We start from the raw sequence: 20,942 nt of genomic DNA, 5'->3' as shown, positions 1-20,942 counted from the left end.
TTCAAAATTGTTTCCATTAATTAATTTGATATCTTAAAGTAAAAGACACGATGATGTCTTTGATATCGTAACCACCCACTACATCAAATTAAATTTAGGGTTCATTCCTCGACAAGCTTCTTATCTAGAAGGGCATTTAGGGTTCAAATGAAATGACTTAAAAGAAGAATAAATTGACCGGTAGCTGATATTTCACTTTGACCGAGGAATCTTCCCTGTTATGTGTTATCAATAGCCGATCGAGATCGTTGAAGGCTTATATCTTAAAACATCGCATGAATATAACAACAATTTTGACGTCGCTTGAATTTAAGAAAAAGAAGCAAGGAACCTTTAGAAGTTCGTGGATTTTGGCCTACACAATTCTAGCACCTTTCAACAAAGAATATAGACTCAAATGGCTGGATATATTGTTTTTCTTTTTTTCTTTATTGAAGAAGACATGGATCAACGACTACTTTATTGACTAGCTGTAACATAAAGTATGAGAGCTAATGTTATGGATAGCTCTTTTATTCCATACTCGATTAATAATTACAGTGTAGAATCTTGAATTTCAGATTCAACTTCATCTAATTTGAATCTTTATTGCCAAACGTCTTGTGGATGATAGGGTCCAAAAGAATTTGTGCAAGTTCATATCAGAGGAATATTATTGAGTGAATATTTATGAAAGAATAAAATCATATGTACAAATTCTGTTGAGATTTCCATTATGTTGTGTAAATTTTCTGTAATCTTTTATTTATGTCAATTATACTATCTCAAATTATTTTATAGATTATGTAATCTCTTAATTATGTCAGACTGAATATTGTGTAATCTATAACTAACGTAATTAGAAGATTTAGGAAATCGTATACTTCCTATATAAAGAATGTAACTCCTTAGTGATGATCAATGAATTGAAAATACAATTCTTCAAATCAATAAATTCTTCATACAAATTAATTAACTTATACACATTAATGCATTATATCGTATGATGTAAATGAAACAATCGAAAAAAAATTAAAGAAATTATTAAAAATAAATAACATGACATTAATACTATAATGTCACATTTATTTGTATATACTAGTATTAGCGATTAAGTAAATGCAAGCACTTAATTTTTGGAGCAAGAACTAGGATCTTCGTCAATGTTAAAAAAGTTCTTAATTAGGTTTTCTCCCACCTCACACCAGAATAGGACAAACACGGAAAGTAAGAATTAACTTTTCTTTTTATTATTATTACTATTTCAAATTTACAAATTTCTCTTGCAGAAGCCCTAAAGGTCCAACACCAACAAAACTGGTTTGTTAAATCTACCCTATCATCTATTAGAAACCATCTCTTGTCTTAGAAATCTTCTTTCCAGAGAGATTTTTGACAAATTTCTAGATTACACAAAGCCCTTGTAGTTACATCATACTGTACAAAAAAGATGTTAAAAAAGATTTCTGCTTATATTTTCATGTGCTATATATACATATAGCCTTACAGTCGATCGAGGGAGGATCAACCCTTCAAAATATATCATTACTCGTTAGCTAATTCCTTTCTTGACCAAAAATCTTTAGGAATCTTAATTCATTGCCCGAGCCCGCAGTTGTAACTGTTGTCTGTTGATGAACTAATACTGTGAAATTTCTTCAACCAAGGGGCCGAAGAACATTAATTCTTTACTTCTATAATCCTTAGAATCTGTAATAGTTATTCCAGGTTTTTTTTTTTAATTTCAGATAGGTTAATTATGAGATGGCTACAGTGAATAGTCAAGCAATAAGAAGTGGAAGTTATTTCAGGTTGCACAGGAAAACTAACAGTAATAAGAAGTGGAAGTTATTTCAGGTTGCATAGGAAAACTAACAAATTAGAATAGAATATTGGATAAATGCTTGTTAATGGGGTTGGCATACCCTCCAACTTAAATTTCATTCTGATAACTTGGTGGCCTTCTCATCTTTTCTCTGAAGAAACCAATCAGCTGCGACATTTTATGTCAACAATATATTCAGGAAAAGGTTTTAATTTCAACGTTCCACCAAGCAGCAGGATTGGTGGACTCCACATAAGGATATTTTAAATCAAAATGCACCAACATTATTGATTCAAATTATTACAAGTACATGTCATTACTGGGATATGCCGCCATGCTAGAGGTGGACAAAAATCTCACTGCCTTCATCGTCATGTTACAATTAAGTCAACCAAGAATAATCTCAAGTTCAACTTCTTAATTTGTTTTTGATTTTTGTTACAATTATTGATCTTCAATTTATGGTGCTTATATATTGTACAATGGATAATTAATTTAGTTGAGGTCTTGCAATGTTTCATATCAAAAGACACAATTAAACAATATAAACACCAGGAAAATTGTCACCACAAATTGAGGAAATTGTTTTAGAGAGAAACCACACACAGAAAGTCTGCTCTCACATTAAGAAACATAGAATTTCTAAAATAAAATAAATTCAAAAGAGAGAATATGTCATATATATATATATATATGAAGGCAAGCATTCTGACAATTTGTCCATTTTGGTTCCATGTAATGAGACATAAATGTCATTTATCATAGTGGAAAACAATCAATTACTCTCACAATCAACAAGATAATGATTCTTAATTAATTAATTAGTTTAACCGTCTCAACCCAGATGTCGTTCAGTGGGGATTAATTGTCGAGTTCATTCCTGTGTCAGCATGATTTCTTCCCCTTGTTAATTATAAGCATCAAACACCAGCAAATTTCTTGTGTCAATATTGTGCAATAAAGATTGAAGATTTTCCTGCATTAATTGTGATATATGCTGACGCAACGAGTTAGCGAAACAAGAAAGCTATCATTCAATTATATTTTTTAAAGTTGATAAACAAGTCTCAATCACATAAACTTAAGTCATTGTTAGGTTTAGAGCAAAAAACAGAGAAGAAAACGATAAAGAAAAAGTAAAGGAGAGTAAACTAAATATACTTTGTATTTTGTATAAGTTTCTCTAAAGAATACGGTTTACAGTGTAACTTTTATATGCTATAGTCAGCTTAGTAAAACAGCTGAAATATAACTGCATTTACCGGTAGTAACAACCCCTTGACAAACTAAACTGCAGTAACAACCTCTTAACAAACTAAACAGGGCAGTTTAATAACTGCTGTAAACAAACTTAACAAATTATTAACAACTTAACAGATTCTTAACTTCCTAACTGATATCTTCCCTTAAACTAAACTGAGTAAGATTCTTCCAATTTCTTATACTACTATCTTCCCTCAAATTAGACTGGGAGGTTTTGACATTCTTCCTATGACAGACACTCTTCTTGTAATTCTTCATAAGAGTAGAGGACTGCTTGCTCAGAACACACATCATCATTGCCTCAAAGGAAGACCAACGAAGAAGGGCTCACAAAAGCATCTTCACAGCATCTTCACAAGAGCAACAACCAAACTTCCTCACAAGAGCATCTTCACAGGAGCAACAACCAACTTCTTCAAAAGATCAAACAATCAACTTCTGTATCAAAACATTACTAAACTAACTTCACTAGTCATAAGAAAATTCTTCACAAGCACAACAGCCACACTTCTTCTTAAGGACAAACAAACAACTTCTGTATTGGAGCAAATGACACCGGAATATTGCTGAACAAATTTCACCAGTCTCAATCATACTCACAGGTCTGTTAGAACAGACTGCAGTACCACAGCGATCTTTTACTTCACCACATGATACCAGCCAGAAATCAACATTTTCTCCAGTCATCAAAGACAACCAATATAAGTCAGCCACAAAAAACAACATTTTCACCAGTCATCAAAGACAACCAATATAAGTCAGCCACCACAGAAATCAACATTTTCACTAGTCATTAGAGACAACCAATATAAGTAAGCCAGAGATCATCATTTTCATTAGTCATCAGAAAACAACCAATATAAGAGCAAAAGTTAAAAACACAACCATAACCTTTTAACTGCCAATTTCAGTAGTTGAAAGAGAAAATTTTGATGCACCACTATTTTGAGGACATGCTCCAACTGTAAGTCTGGTTTTGAAATGTTCAAATTTAGCAGTGGACAAAGACTTGGTAAACACATTAGCTTTTTGGTGATCAGTAGGAACATAGAGTACTTTAAGATGTTGAGCAGCAACATGTTCCCTGACATAGTGGACATCCAGTTCAATGTGCTTTGTTCTAGCATGAAAAACTAGATTGGAAGCTAGGGACCCTGCACTTTGATTATTACACCAAATAACAAGTATCTCATTGAGTTTTAGACCAATTTCAGAAAACAAACTGCGAAACCAAGCTATTTCAGTTGCCCCTTGGGCAAGTGCTCTATATTAAGCTTCTGTAGAAGATAGAGACACTACCTTTTGCTTCCTAGAGCTCCACTATAACAGATTAGGACCAAGAAACAAACAACAACCACTTGTGGACCTTCTATCTTGAATAGAGCCTGCCCAATCAGCATTAGTGAAGCAACCCAAATGAAACCTGTTGACTTTAGTAAACTGAAGACCAAAATTTGCAGTGCCTTTAAGATATCTTAGAAGTCTTTTGCAGGCTTGCCAATGAAGTTGAGTGGGAGCTTTGAGAAATTGGCTTAACTTGTTAACTGAATAAGCAATATCAGGTCTAGAAAGTGTTAAATACTGTAAAGCCCTAATTGTGCTTCTATATAGAGCTGGGTTGTCAAATGTATCACTGTCTGTACAGGTTAACTTGTTGCCTACAACCATAGGAGTAGAACAAAGTTTTGAATCTAACATCCCAGTCTTAGAAAGCAGGTCTCTAGCATATTTTTCTTGGCTCATGTAGATGTGTGAATCTGTTCTGTGGACTTCAAAACCCAAGAAATACTTAAGAGAACCTAAAGTCTTAAGTAGTGATGGCAATGGGCCGGGCCGGGATTGAGTACCCCTTGGCCTAGGCCCAGGCCCAAGCCCGACCTCATGACATAGGCCCAAGCCCGGCCCGAGCCCGTTACGAGTATGATAGGCAAAGCCCAAGCCTGGCCTAACGGGTTTTTTTATAACCACAGGCCCGACCCAAGCCCGCCTTTTTTAATAATGTTTATTTTTAAATATTAATAAATTTCAAATTTTTTTTATATTTTTAATTTTAGAAATAGTTTTTAAATATTAATTGAAGCTATTTTCGTAAATAATTTAAGCAATAAGTGAGCAATTAAAAGTCCATAATATTTGATTATACTAACTTTTCAGCTGTGCATAATATGTTATGGTGAAATCCACTTTTATAAGTTGAACCAAACCCATCTAACTCATTTAAAGGCAATTTTAACATGTTAAACCTTCAATATGGGATGAAAATTGAGGTTAGGGTTTAGGAAAAATGGATATATATATATGTAGGATAATATTGTAATTAAATATATAGTATAAGGGTAAATTAGTAAAATTAATACTAAAATTTTTGGGGACGGGATGGGTCGGGCCTAAAGATATACCCATGCCCGGCCCGTACCCAAGGTTGGGCCTTAAAATCAAGCCCAGGCCCAAGCCCAAGCCCGCCAACCTTAGGTAAAGCCCGACCCGACCCGACCCGAAAATGTCGGGCCCATTGCCATCTCTAGTCTTAAGAGCAAACTCAATGTTTAACCTCTGGACAATATTCTGTACTAACTCAACATCATTTCCAGTTAACAAAATGTCATCCACATAAACAATTACATATAAGACCTGAGCATTCTGCCTAAAAATAAATAAGCTGGAATCTGCTATAGAAGAGAAAAAACCCCATTTGAGAAAGGCAGTCCTAAGCTTTTCAAACCAGGCTCTTGGAGCCTGTTTTAGGCCATACAATGCTTTAGTTAGTTGACAAACATGAAGTGGATTCTAAGTATCAACAAAACCAGTGGGTTGAGTCATGTAAACTGTCTCACTTAGTTCTCCATTCAAAAATGCATTATTAATGTCCACTTGTTGGATATCCCATCCATAGGTAATAGCTAGACTCAATACTACTCTAATTGTGGAAGATTTGATAACCAGACTAAAGGTTTCAAGGTAATCAACACTAGGGGTCTGCTGAAATCCTTTAGCTACTAATCTAGCTTTGTATCTTTGAATAGAACCATCAAGATTATGTTTAAGTCGAAAGACCCATTTACACCCAACAACATTCATGTTTGACTCAATAGGAACAAGTTTCCAGGTATTATTAGAGAGCAAAGCATTGAACTCACTCTCCATGGCAGCTTTCCAGGAGGGATGAGAGAGTGCTTCAGTAACATTGGTTGGTTTAGTTGTGTCAATAGTGGAAGAGTGATTTGTGGAGGAAACGGTTTAAGAACTATGCTGTTTAGCTTTGCTTCTAGTAATCATGGGATGAGTAGGTAAGGGCTTAGGCTCAAAAGGCAACTCAACTGTAAGGTGAATATAATCATGTAGGTTGGTTGAAGTAGAAGGTTGTGGAGGAGAAGGTAGATCATCAATAGTGAAGAAAAAACAGGTATGTGTGCAAGGGACTGTGAGGTTTGTGTGGGAGATGTAGGTGAGGCAGACTGGACATGTGGCTGTGTAGAAGAGTTTGTAGATGAATTTGAGGTGCATTTAGGAGAGTTTGGTGAGGCAATCTCAGTAGACTGAACAGGCAGTGTGCACGAAGGGTTGGGAGTAGATACACTAGGGTTATGAGCAGGTAAAGTATTACTAGGAGACTTTAATGTTAGTGAGTTTTGCTAATCAATGATGGATAAGTTTGAAGAACCAGTAGAGACATCAGAAGATGAACAAGACAAGTTGGGAAGGGAGAAAAATGGAACAACAGGAGTGTGATCATAAGAGGAGGAAGGAACAGAGGTATTGTCCCTGGAAACAGATTGGGTTAAAGCAAAGAGAAAATGAGACTCATCAAATTTGACACTTTGACAAACACAAATCTTTCCATTTGAATCCATACATTTGTAACGGTTATGATGCATACTGTAACCAACAAAAGTGCATTGTTTGGTGTGAAAATCAAACTTATGAGAGTTATATGGTCTGATAAAAGGGTACACAACACAACAAAAAACTTTAAAAATAGAGTAGTCAGGATTTTTCTTAAACAAAACTTGAAATGAGCAAGAATTAGACAGAACTGGTGTAGGTAATCTGTTGGTGAGACAAGTAGTAGTTTGAAAAGCATGCCACCAATATTTCAAGGGCATGTTAGCTTGAGCTAACAAGGTTAAGCCTTGTTCAACTATTTGTTGATGTTTCCTTTCTACTCTTCCATTTTGCTGGTGAGTGTGGGGGCATGGATGCCTAAAGACAATACCTTGGTTAGCAAAGTAAGGAACTAGACTCTTATATTCACCTCCCCAATCGGTTTGGACACATTTCAAGGGTTTGTTAAATTGTCTTTCAGCTAATTTGTGGAAATGTTGGAAGATTAATTGTGTTTCAGATTTAGCTTTCAATGGAAAAATCCAGGTGAACCTACTATAGTCATTTAGAAACTGTATGTAATAATTAAATCCTTCAGGAGATGGAATAGGGGATGGTCCCCACAAATCTGAATAGACTAATTCTAATGGATCTGAAGCTCTAGACTTAGATTGAGGAAAAACTGATTGGTGAAGCTTACCAAACTGACATGCTGGATAGAATTCAATTGTGTTTTTTATTGAACAGTTAGGTTGTAAAACATGCAAAATTTTAGTAAGAACAGTTACATTAGGGTGTCCTAACCTCTTGTGCCATAGCATGTGATGAGAATGCAAAATGTCATATTTACCCACCTTAATGTCTAGTCTTTTATACTTATTTTCTGCCTAAATGTACTCATTATTATTCTATTTTGATCTAGGATGCAAATGGAGGCGTTAATTGCAAAACGGAACTAATTAAGTGAATTCAGACAGTTTCGACATTGCTTCGTAATCTGGGCATAACTCTCTCATCCGAGCTCCGATTGAGATGATTCAAAATGCTGTGGAACGCTAAGAAAGAGATCTACAACTTTTATGTTTTTAGTTTGGAGAGATACTCACAGAATCAAGGTTGTAATCGAGCTTGAATTTGATGCACCTACACTACTGACTGTCTAAAACATTCTGCCTTCTCATGCAATTCAAATAGGCAGATCATTACAAGAAGTTTAGAAGACATGTTTCACGCAAATTACAGCTGGAAACACCACTTTCCTATTGTCTATTAAGACTTTATTTTATTTTCAATTACTCAGATTAGGATAAAGGTTATTTTAGGATTTTAGAATATTTTTAGGAGATTGAGGAGAATTAAAATTCGAATGGGATATGGAGAGAGGTAGAGCAGATTAGGGATTACACATATCACACACGCCTCTCTCTTCTATCTGCTGGTGGATCTTCGCTTTTCCTTTGAATTTTCGTGATGGCCATGAGTGGCTAATTTTTATAACTTGGTCAAAGGAAACAAGACCTTGGAATCAATAAACTGTGAGATCAATCTGGTTTTTTTTCTTTAAGTGTTCAATTTATGTTTGAGTATTGGATGTTCTTCTATGCATATTTTAATGATTGTTGCGTTTAATTACTAGGAGGCCTACTAGTTTATTATTTGTTGCAATCTACTGCTAAGTTAGATATCAAATCTGTAATTGTTTGATCCCTTTAACTTGTGAAGCAATTAGGGTTTAAGAATTTCTGTTCAGGAATTATTAAGTCTTAAGAAGAACATTCAACTAAATTAAATGCAACCGCTTGAGTTTGTGTTGTTTAGCTTCATCGATCTCTCTAGGTCTTAAGGCTGCCACTAAATTAAATCTTTAGCGCTTGTCTAGGGTTGTTTAGTATTAAGGTTAATTAGATCGCTTGTTTCTTAATTAATTACAACTAAGGAGAGATAGGAAAATAGTTCCAAAGATGAATATTCAGGGTATGAATTGATTTATTTTTATATCGATGATCAGTTATAAGATTCTGATGGTGGATGTTGACCTAGACTAAGTTTCGTTATTTGATTGATTTCGATATTTTAATTTGAATTGTTTTTCCTGAAATTATATTTGTTTTACTCAAAACCCCCCAGCCTTGTTCACGTAACATTAAACTCGGCTAGACACTCTTTGTGGGAACGATCCCTACTCACACTTCTACGTGTATTTTTTAGGGTTTTAATTCATGCTATTAGTTTTTTCTACTGGAAAAGATTGAATTATGCTTTTTTCATTAGCATTAGTAGCATTATTACAATTGGATACAAATGTAGGAAACTTGGAAATATCAGAACTAGACATATAATTTGCAACAACAGAATCAGACAAGGCATTAGTAATATCAAGTGCTTTAGGAGCATACAATGTACTAGTATTATTAGGACATGATTTAGAAGACTGTGAAGCTTTAGATTGAGTGAATTGTAGTGAGTTAGAGACCTGAGCAGATGAATGACCAACAGGCAGATTGGACTGTGGATAAGTGATAACAAGTGTTTGAAGTTGATAAAGGCCATCTTTAACTTTCCTTGAAGAAGAACAACTTTGGAGTGTTTGTCCTTAACCACACAATGATCAGCAAAGAACTCAACAATTACACTATTTTCTCTAGTAAACTTAGAAATGCTTAATAAATTTTTTGTAATGTGGGGTACACAAAGGACATTTTTTAGGTATAGTGATCTAGAATGACATGGAAAAGAAATAAAACCAGTGTAAGAAATGGGAAGCAACTCACCATTGCCAACCTAAAGCTGCTCATTGCCATTGTAGCTGGAGTTCACTGTTAGCTGGGACAGATCTGAAGTGACATGATCTATGGCTCCACTGTCCATGTACCAGGATGCATCCTGAATAGTTGATGGTGAAGTAGTATAATGAGCTAAAGGATTAGAACCATTTTGGAACTGTGTTTGTGATAAGAATGCTTGATTGTAAAAACTGGAGGCAGACGATTGAGAACCAGGGTACACTTGAGGTGGTCCTGAATTTGAGTGTGGTGCAGTTGAGAAACTGGCAAAAGTAGATTGTTGTGGACCAGTGATATTGGTGTATGAAGATGGTGGAAAACCAGGTTGTGCATTTTATTCACTCATATTGGGACTAAAACTGGAATTATGAGGAACCTGAGGTGAGTAGTAACCATAGAATTGTGACTGCTGAAAGGGTGGCCTGGGATAATTCTGAACAAAACTCCCTCTGCCTAAGACATTGTTTTCTCCAGTAAAATTGGTGTCAAACCTGTGATAGCAATTTAGTGCAAGATGTCCAGTCTTGCCACAGACTTGGCATATCAATCTATTCCTTCCAGCTCCTATGCCTCTTCCTCTACCACCACTAAATTGAGAGACATAATATTGATTATTTGAAGCTACAAAGTGATTAGGATCAGGGATAGGCTGTTGAGAGACGTGATTGTGAGGTACGAAATTAGGACCTTGATATTGAGTTTGTCCAAGGTTAGGCTGTACATTACTGATTTGTGACTGAGATTCATTGTGATACTTTCTTTCAGTTGTAGCAAGATGAGCTGAGCCTCCATGAAACTCAGTGCTAACTATTGGATTCATAGCAAAATTTGCTTTTTCTAACCTAAGTTCATACTTTTGCAGGATAATTTGTGCCTCTTGGACAGTGAGGGGATCTATTCTAGATTCTAATCTAGTAGTAATGTTCACCACAACAGCATCGTATTCAGTATTCAGACCATCCAGTATGTAATTCAGTAACTCTTCATCAGTGACCACTATTCCACTATTTGACAGAATCTTTGCAAATCCTTTCATTTTGACAAAGTATTCATGAATGTTAAGATTATCTTTCTTTGTATTTTGCAACAAATTTTTTACATGCAACGTTTTAGTTCTTGACTCAATAAGAAATTCTTTTTCTAATGTAACCCACATATTGGCAGAGAACTGACACTTTGAGACAACTATGAACATGGATTCAGAGATAGAGCTAAGAAGCCAGCTTACTAGGAGTTTTTCAGTCTTCTTCCACTGACTATATTATGGGTTTGGCTTCTTCTCAGTAACACCATCAGAGCTATCTGCTGGAATCTTGACGAACTGAGCTGGACACGATACTAGCCCGGTGAGATGTTCCTCTAGATCAAGAGATCCGACAGCAAATAAGATCTGTGACTTCCACAAGTAGTAATTATTCCTAGTCAACTTAAGGGAAATGATAGGAAGAGTTAATGAAGACATTGAGGTGGGGCTTGACAAATTGACTAGATCGATGTTTGATTTGTGAGCTGAACTTGTTGGATTAGAAGAGAGTTGAGTGAGATCGACCATTTTTACATGAGTCAGCAGCTCTGATACCATGTTAGGTTTAGAGCAAAAAACAGAGAAGAAAAACGATAAAGAAAAAGTAAAGGAGAGTAAACTGCTTTGTATTTTGTATAAGTTTCTCTAAAGAATATGGTTTACAATGTGGCTTTTATATGCTACAGTCAGCTTAGTAAAACAGCTGAAATGTAACTGCATTTACCAATAGTAACAACCTCTTAACAAACTAAACTACAGTAACAACCTCTTAACAAACTAAACAGGGCAGTTTAATAACTAGGGGTGTTCAAAAGAACCGGCGGGTACCCTGGGTTTGGTTCCAGTTCCTACCCAGAACCAATAGTCAATGGGTAGGTTCTGGTTCCAAATTGTTGGAACCGTTACTGTGGAACCAGGAACCGAGACTAATATAAAATTAAATTAAATATTAAGGGAGTTAATAAAAACTTTTGTAGAGAAAGTAGCGTGAATACATTTATATTTATATTTCATAACATTTAAAGTAAGTTGGTTTGACTTTTGAGAATCTACCTTTACAGTTTGTAATTTTGAATTTTGAATTTGTAATTTTATTTTTGTTAACAAGTGCTGGGGGGGGGGGGGGGGGGGGGGGGGGGGGGGGGGGGGGGGGGGGGGGGGGGGGTTGGGGGGGGGGGGGGGGGGGGGGGGGGGGGGGGGGGGGGGGGGGGGGGGAGAGATGGGTATTTGTAAGTTTTTAAGGGATTTTTTACCATTTTAAAAACTATTGGGGGGTCATTTTAATTTTACAGGGTACCCAGAACTGAAACTGGAACCGTTGTTACAGGTTCTGGTTCTGGGTACTTAGGAACCAAAACCGTCGGTTCCGGTTCTGGTTCAAATTTCAAGGAACCGTTGGTTCTGGTTCCTTCAAAAAGTGCAGGGTACCCGGAACCGAACACCCCTATTAATAACTGTTGTAAACAAACGTAACAACTTAACAGATTCTTAACTTCCTAACTGATAGTCATAAAGGTTTAAAGTAAAATCTAAATATTTATTGAATATCTTAAAGAACAAATAATATGTTTATATAAGGTGGTGACAACCAACCCTAACAAGATTTCCAATAAACAAGGAAATAAAATCCAAATTAATTAAAAAAAAAAAAAAGGAAATCCTAAATAAAATAGGAAAAAAACATGTAGAAAACTTAAACGGCCTTGAAACGTCGAAACATTAGATTTTGGGCCCAAAAAGACCCCCAACCAAGGTACCCGATTACCACGTCATCGGGCTCGAAATGAGCTTTCCGTTAATATATTATGGGCCCCGTAACTCCTCTCGGATCAAAAGTTTTATTTGTTTTAATTTGACATGCCCATTTAAGATTTGGTACTTTTTGGACTGTGCATTGGGTTTTCGATGCTCAACCCTCTTTAGGAATTCATCTACTAGACGTTCTACATCATGTCCAATGAACAAGGGATGTTGAAATTCATTTCATTGATCTTCTTAATAATATTTCATCTCGCCATATCTTGATGCAATTAAGGTCTCTTAGGATTGTGAGGTTTGGGATTTTAAACGTTGTTAATTATAAGGTCAATAATGCTATGGACACCGATAATTTGTACCGAATTTTTGTACCGATGTATGTGGCATCCAGTCAAACACAACCATGTTGGAGACAAAACACGTTTTTCGTGAATGAACCGCCGTCCAATAATTATGGATGCCCATCCATATTGATGGACGACCGTTCATCATGAATGGATGAGCGTCCATGAAAAATAACAATGGACTCCCGTCCATATTATATGGACGAGAGTCCATTCACTATGGAGAGGTGTCCACCTCATATGTACGCCCATCCATAAAATTTTAAAAATAAAATAATGGATGCTCGTCCATCTTATAGGATGGACGTCCTTCTAAAATGGAGGAAATAGCCTGATAAATGGAGGCTTTTATAAATGGGAAATAATGTAGCCATAGAGAAAGTTAAATCATATGCTTCCAGATTCTCCTTCCAGTGGTTAATGTAGTTAATATCACATGTCTATGATTGTAGTTTAATTACATATAGTAATTTGGCTTAATTTTAGCCATAAATTCCAAATAGTTAGTGTAGAAATCTAGGGTTAATAGTGTGTCTTAATCTAAATCTCAAATGGGTTTAATTTGATAAACAATCAAATATAAAATTGTGAGTCAATCAACCAACACATCCAGGATAAACAAATCAACAAAAATAGAGCAATCAAGAGTAAAGACACTGTAATTTATAGTAGTTCAGTTGTAAAGCCTACATCCACTCTTCAAGGCTCACTTTAGGGTATTATTACTCATGAATTTTAAAGGTACAAAGAAGAATTGAAAAGAAAAGTACAAGGAAGGAACATAACCGAGAATAGCAATCCCTAACTCTCTCTATGAAAGGCTCTGCCCTTCCTTCAATAGCCAACCTGATTTGATACACCTACAAACCTCTCAGATCAATGTCCACTTGGATTGAAGCATTCCACAACCATGAGATGAAGAAATAGCCTAGAAGCTTCTCCATGTTCACGCTTCTAATGAGGTATAGAGAGAAAAATTTGTTGCTGGAGAAGTGGATCACTTGACACGATATGTCAAGTGATCCCAAAGGCAAAATGGTGTCGCATAACTCAAGCTTGACTCTTCTTTAAAAAGTTTGACTCTAGCGTGACAATTCATAAGCCACATCATCACAATTCTCCACCTTGGCTTTTGAATTAACACCCTAAGTGACCTTGGAACCATATTAATTATTCTTGGACTTGAAGGAGGCTCATACAGAGCCTATGTTTGTTTGCAGTCACTGGTTTAGTAAACATGTTTGCTGGATTATGTGAGCCCTTCGCCTCTTCAATCCTTATTTCTCCTTTCTCAATCATCTCCCTAATGAAATGAAGTCGTACATCGATGTGCTTGGTTCTTTCGTGGAAGACTTGATTTTTAGATAGGTGAATGGTACTCTAACTATCACTATTAATCACAACAACTTCCTGTTCTAGCACCAGCTCATTTACAAACCCCTTCAACCATTTAGCCTCTTTTGCTGCTTTTGTCAATGCCACATATTCAGATTCAGTTGAAGAAAGTGTGACCATATGTTGGAATTTTGACTTCCAATTAACCATATTCTCCCATAATGTAAACACAAAACCAAATGTTGATTTTCTCCTGTCAAAGTCTCCTGCATAATCTGCATCTACAAAACCTTCAATGCAACCATCTTTCCTTTTGTTCTTTATAAGCCCAAGACTTCCCTAATACTCTTTCGATGTGGGATTTGTTACAATAGACAACCAAATTAGCATACCCTAACCTGTTAAGGGGTCTAATAACTCTCTTGACCCTATCCCTTGATAGTTGGTAGTTTGTCAAGTTTGGCTCACCATTCTCTTGATTTACTTGTTCAACCTCTTGCTCACCTGTATGATCTCCCTCAAGATTTTCAGAATTTTCTTCATCATCTTGAATCTCATCAGCTCCACCTTGATTCAGAGTTTGGTCAGGAATTGCATTTTGAACTTTGAGCTCTAAATGATCTAATCCCAAGGAATTCTCTTCTGTTTTTCTAGATTCATCCAACCTAGGTAAAATGTCTTCTCTAAACATCACATCCTTGCCTATAATGCATTTCTTAGTCTATAAATTCTAGAATTTATGGCCTTTAACCCCATCTAGATATCATAGGAACAAGCACTTAATAACTCTAGGTTTCAGCTTATCTTCTCTAACATGAATATAGGATAGGCACCCAAAAACTCTCAAATTTTCCAAATTCACAAGATGACCAATCCACTTTTCTAGAGGGACTCTAAAACCTATTGCAGAGGATGGTGTTCTCTTTATGAGATAGACAACATTGTGTCAGCTTCTGCCCAAAACTTGATTGGCAATTTAGAATTAGACAAGATACTTCTAACCTTTTCTAAAATTGTTGCATTCATTCTCTCACAAAGGCCATTTGACTGTGGGGTATTCCTGACTGTTTTGTGTCTGAAAATCCCATGAGTTTTGCAAAAATTGTTAAATTCTTCGTTTACAATTTCAAGACCATTATCAATCCTAAGTTTCTTTAGTTTCTTTCCTGTTTGGGTTTCAACCATGGTTTTTCATTCCTTAAATCTAAGGAATGCTTCATCCTTAGTTTTGAGAAAATACATCCACACATGTCTAGAAAAGTCATCTACAAAACTAATGAAATACCTGCACCCCCCAAGAGAATAATGTCTAGATGGCCCCCAAACATCTGACTGACCATACTCAAGTGAACTTGAGTAATATTGACCAATTTTGAATTTAACTCTACTGATCTTCCCAAACACTCAATGTTCACAGAAAATCAGATTCCCAATTTTATCCCCACACAATAAATTTTGTTTACTTAGTTCTCCTAAACCCTTCTCACTAACATGTGCAAGCCTTTGATGCCACAATGAGGTTTTATCTTGAACCTCTGTTGACCTTACAGCAGCCACTCCATAATTTGTTTTACCTTTTAACACGTAGAGCCCATTTCTCCTTCAGCCTTCATAACCACCAAGGATCATTTCATCACATTAAGACTCCCATTTATTGCCTTGTCACTTAGGCCTATTGAGTCTAAAGTGCCTAGAGATATTAAGTTTCTTTTAAGGTCAGGGATATACCTCACACCAGTGAGGATTTTGGTTAATCCATTGTGAAGATTCAACCTAACAGTGTCTATGCCCTTGATATGACAGACTGCATTATTACCCATCACTACTTTCCCACCATCTAAGGGTTGAAAGGAACTGAACCACTCCCTAGTTAGTGTCATATGATAGGTACACCCTATGTCTAAGATCCATTCTTCACTATTTTTGCCATCAGAAATGACTAGAACCTCAAAACTCTCATATCTTTCAGCTATAACTCCAACATTGCCTTCTTGACCTTACTTTTCATGTTTCTTTTTACCTTTTCTCTTAGGACAGTCCCTCCTACGATGACTTTCTTTATGACAAAAGAAACACTTCCATTTCCTTGTTTTAGATTTAGACCTATTTTATTGTGTCCTCCCTTTTTCTAATTTCTCTTCTCTAATCTACTTCTAACCATAAGACCTTCACCATCACTGCCATGTTTATCTTTCATCCTATTCTCACTATCCTTAGTTGTAATAGCTTCTACAACGTCTTCTAATTTCAGGGTTTGCCTACTATACTTTAAGGTTTCTACAAAATTAGAGTAGGACTTTGGCAAAGAATTTAATAGGATTATGGCGTAATACTCATCACCAATTTCTACTGATATGCTCTTTAGGTGTTGTACTATTTTTAGAAATTCATCCTTATTATCTTTCAAGGTTTTTTGTTCATCCATTTTAAACCCAAACAATCTCTGTTTTAAGAATAACCTATTAGGAACAGCTTTAAACTGGTAAAGAGTATCTAACATGTTCCGGATTGTAGATGTTGTTTTCTCCTCCTTAACCTCTTGAAGGACTTTGTCACCCAATCCAAGGATCAAGGAGCTTTTAGTCTTATTCAGCACATCCTGCTTCTCAATTGCTGTCATCGTTTTAGGTAGTTCAAATTGTCCTTTCAATGCCAGAGCCAACCCTTTTTTTACCAGCATAGCTTCCATCTTCATCTTCCATAAACCAAAATCATTCTCTCCTGTAAACTTTTCAAGTTCAAACTTAGATGACATGTTTTCAAAGGGATGTCAAAACAACAATATAGAAGAAATACTATGGTACATGAAATCAATGAAGAGCTAGTATTCCAGAAGTGGTTACAAACAAGAACAACTGAATAGAACCCTAAAGAAGCCCTGAACCAGACTCTAATACCAATTTGTAGAAATCTAGGGTTAACAATGTGTCTTAATCTGAATCTCAAATGGGTTTAATTTGATAAACAATCAAACATAAAACTATGAGTCAATCAACCAACAAATCCAGGATAAACAAATCAACAAAAATAGAGTAATCAAGAGTAAAGACATTGCAATTTATAGTGGTTCAACTGTAAAGCCTACATCCACTCTTCAAGGTTCACTATACAGTATTATTACTCATGAATTTCAAAGGTACAGAGAAGAATTGAAAAGAAAAGTACAAGGAAGGAACACACCCGAGAATAACAATCCCTAACTCTTTTTATGAAAGGCTCTACCCTTCCTTTAATAACCAACCTGATTTTATACACCCACACACCTCTCAGATCAATCTCCACCTGGATTGATGTACTCCACAGCTGTGAGATGAAGAAATACCCTAGAAGCTTCTCCATGTTCACGCTTCTAATGAGGATGGAGAGAAAAGTTTGTTGTTGGAGAAGTGGACCACTTGACATGATATGTCAAATGATCCCAAATGCAAAATGGTGTCGCATAACTCAAGCTTGACTCTTTTTAAAAAAGTTTGACTCCAACGTGGCAATTCATAAGCCACATCATCACAATTAGCCTTAGGATAATTTGTTTTTTTTTTTTTTTAGTTCATTGGAACTCACAATTCCAGGTGGTTGTTCAGCCTTGCCTTAACTTGGAGTCTGCATTTATTATTCACAAATTAAGAACTCAATGAACTAGCATCTTTAGTATGGATGGTTGTCCATATGATACGGACAGTCATATAATATGGACCGACGTCCATTATTGTATTTTAAAAAAACTATGGAGGGTGTTCATATGAGGTGTACGTCCATCCAGAGGAAATGGACTCCCGTCCATATAATATGGACTGGAGTCCATGTTATTTTTCATGGACGTTCGTCAATTCGTGATGAATGGTCGTCCATCAAATATGGACAGACGTCCATAATTGTTGGACGACCATTCATTCACGGAAGACGTGTTTTGTCTTCAACGTGGTTGTGTTTGACTGGATGCCACGTACGTTAATACAAAAATTCGGTGCAAATTACTGGTGTCCGTAGCATTATTGATCACGACAGAATATATATCAACTGAATATTTATGTATTTATGTGACTATATTTTATTTATTTGACATATTATTGCAAAGTAATTTGTAATTATGAGAAAAAAAAAAACAATTTTGTTTCTTAGCACAAGTTTGAAAACTGAATGAAAGTAGATATATGTTACCAATTTATATATGCATAAATACATATTAATTTATTAAAATAATGAAGAAAATTTAAAATAGAAGAAAAACAAAACAATGAAGCAATTTTTTCCCGTAAAGGACACAGGATAAATTTATAATTTATTCATGTAGCAATATGTATTAATTAAGATTACGAACCAACTCCTGGCGTTGGAAAAAGGTAATTTATAATTTAAGTGAAGAAAAGAAGAATCGAACTTTTAGTCTAACTTGCTAAGAAATAAATGAAATTATGTAAATTATATGAGACGAGTCACTTAGAAGATGAAAAGAGAAAAAAAAAAAAAAAAAAAAAAAAAAAAAGGTAAATTTATATTATATATTATTTATATTAAGCTTTTATATTAAAAATAGTAAGAAATACATCTCTTGAAAAAATTGTTCTACTTGGGAAGTAAAAATGAAAATAAATTAAGCTTTTTTGTTTTTGAATTTTGTTTGAAATATATAAAGAGTGCGAAGGTTCAATATAACTAGTTTGTTTAAGTTTCTAAACTTAATCCAATAGCCCAATCAAAACTGGTTAAACATTGGGCCTTTGCATCGGCTCATTGTTAGCTAACCTACCACTACCAGACTACCATTTATGACACAGTTGTATATAAACATTGAAAAATTTGATAGTAAATAGGATGAAATTATATTAATTACGCTGTCTTTTAGATATTTGATTTTATTCAGGTGACAGTGATGTTTTTTTTAAGATAAATTTGATATAAATTTGCGATCGTTATGCCTTGATTGTTGGAGTTATTGTCCTTCACAATAACGGACCACGTAGATATATTTGGGGGTCTTGTTGCCCGATCAGTTAGGAGGACCTGTTCCTCAATAAGCAGGCGAGGGGGCAAGAGGCAGTGCTGTTTGGCTTGTAGGCAGTTTGGGTCTATTTTAAAGAGTCGTTGTAGGATTTCTCTAAGTCATTAATTTCTAATTGGATTTGGGCTTAGTAAAAGAGGATTCTTGTATATAGGTTTTACATTATAAACTTAGTATATAAACTTATTTTTCTCTGTATGAGTGTGATAGTAAATCATACGACAATATATTAATTGTAACTAGACTTGGCAAACGGGTGGGGCAGGCGAATACGGACCGGGTAGTTACGGGTAATGGGCACGGGTCTACGAGTAAACAAATTTCACGAGTAGAAAAATGTATAACCCGTACTCGCCTGTGTGGGTGCGGGTCAACCCGTAGGGTCACCCGCAAAGACAAAATCATATGGAAGGAAGACAATCTGCAGGTTTTATATTTGCGTGAAAGGTTCGCCATTAAGTCAAAGAGCCTGTAATAATTGAGTACTTGGTTCAGGGGAGAGGTGGCAATTGGGTGATATCTTTTAGTCTTCTGAGGCGATTTTTTTGGCATGGAATGTGAGGAAGAAGATGGCAGAGATTAGTGCTAAAGCTACCGTTGTGAGAGAGATGAAGTAGGAGGAAAACTCATTTATGATTACGAAAGCCTTACATTAAAATAGTAATATTAACCCCAATCCAAGAAATAATTACTACTAAAATTTATGACCTCGTGCCAAGAGTTGATGAAGCCTCTTGAATGTTTATCATTTATTTATTTTTTAATAAATGATAAACATTCAAGTTAAATTGAGAGCTGAAGAAAGTGAGAAAGATTGAGAGCTGCGCCATGAGAGAGAAGGCGAGTTGAGCGTGAGACAGATTGAGAGCTAAGGGTGAGGACAGGTAGTAGGTAGAATCGAAATCTGTGGGTAGAACTGAAATTGATACTATGCGGATAAGTTTCGGTTTTATTTTTTTGGAACCGATACTATGTGGTTCCGGTTTCGGTTTCTAAAAGTGAAGGAACCGGAATCGGAACCTTAAAAAAACAACCTACAGTGGGTACCCTATTTTGGAACCTGGGTTGAAATAAATATCTATGAAGAATGGGGGGTCTCTTGTAATTTTACAAATAAAAAAATTTAAAATAGAAAAAGTTAAATTTTTACAATAACCTAATTAAATAAATATACAATTATACTTATTATATATAAACTACACCGTATAAAAAACTTTAATATATTATAATATATTAATATTAAAGTTTTGATTAATTAAGCGTATAATTGGAATTATGACCAATTAAAAGTGTTTTAATGTTATTAAAAAAATTATTTTTGAATAAAATAATATATTTGATTGAATAATAATATGATATTTAATTATTTATTTCAATTATCAAGTTTTAAGTATATCATTACATTATAGTGAAATGATTACTTAATTAATTATAGGTTTAAAACATTACATTAGTAATTTAGTACATTACTTAATTAAATAATTAAAAATTTAATTAATTATAGCATTACTTTATAGATTTATAGTATAATTACTTATTTAATTATAACATTACATTATATACAAATGATTATTTAATTAATTATAACATTCCATTATAAACATTAGTACAATACCTAATTAAATGATTAGAAATTAATTAATTATAATATTACATTCAAGTTTTATAATATGATTACTCAATTCATTATAACATTAAATTATAGTATGATTACGTAATTAAATGATTGCTTAATTAATTATAATATTATGTTATAAACATTAGTAATTTACTACATTAGCACAATACTTAATTAAATGATTAGAAATTT

The 20,942-nt window shown here is 34.9% G+C and overlaps 1 protein-coding gene across 1 annotated transcript; it reads right to left on the bottom strand.

Annotated features, from left to right (window-relative positions):
* Positions 1-9,670: 9,670 nt before the first annotated feature.
* On the bottom strand, positions 9,671-10,708 carry LOC116124947. The gene is made up of 2 exons (XM_031410698.1): positions 10,015-10,708; positions 9,671-9,906 (listed from the first exon to the last, which is right to left on the bottom strand). The coding sequence occupies exons 1-2, from the start codon at positions 10,706-10,708 to the stop codon at positions 9,671-9,673; spliced, it is 930 nt and encodes a 309-aa protein (XP_031266558.1).
* Between the last annotated feature and the right edge of the window lie 10,234 nt (positions 10,709-20,942).

Source organism: Pistacia vera, unplaced genomic scaffold (assembly GCF_008641045.1).
Source record: "Pistacia vera cultivar Batoury unplaced genomic scaffold, PisVer_v2 Contig158, whole genome shotgun sequence".
Taxonomy (NCBI): domain Eukaryota; kingdom Viridiplantae; phylum Streptophyta; class Magnoliopsida; order Sapindales; family Anacardiaceae; genus Pistacia; species Pistacia vera.
The sequence above is the reverse complement of the archived record's forward strand: the minus strand, read 5'-3'. Positions and strand labels throughout refer to the sequence as shown.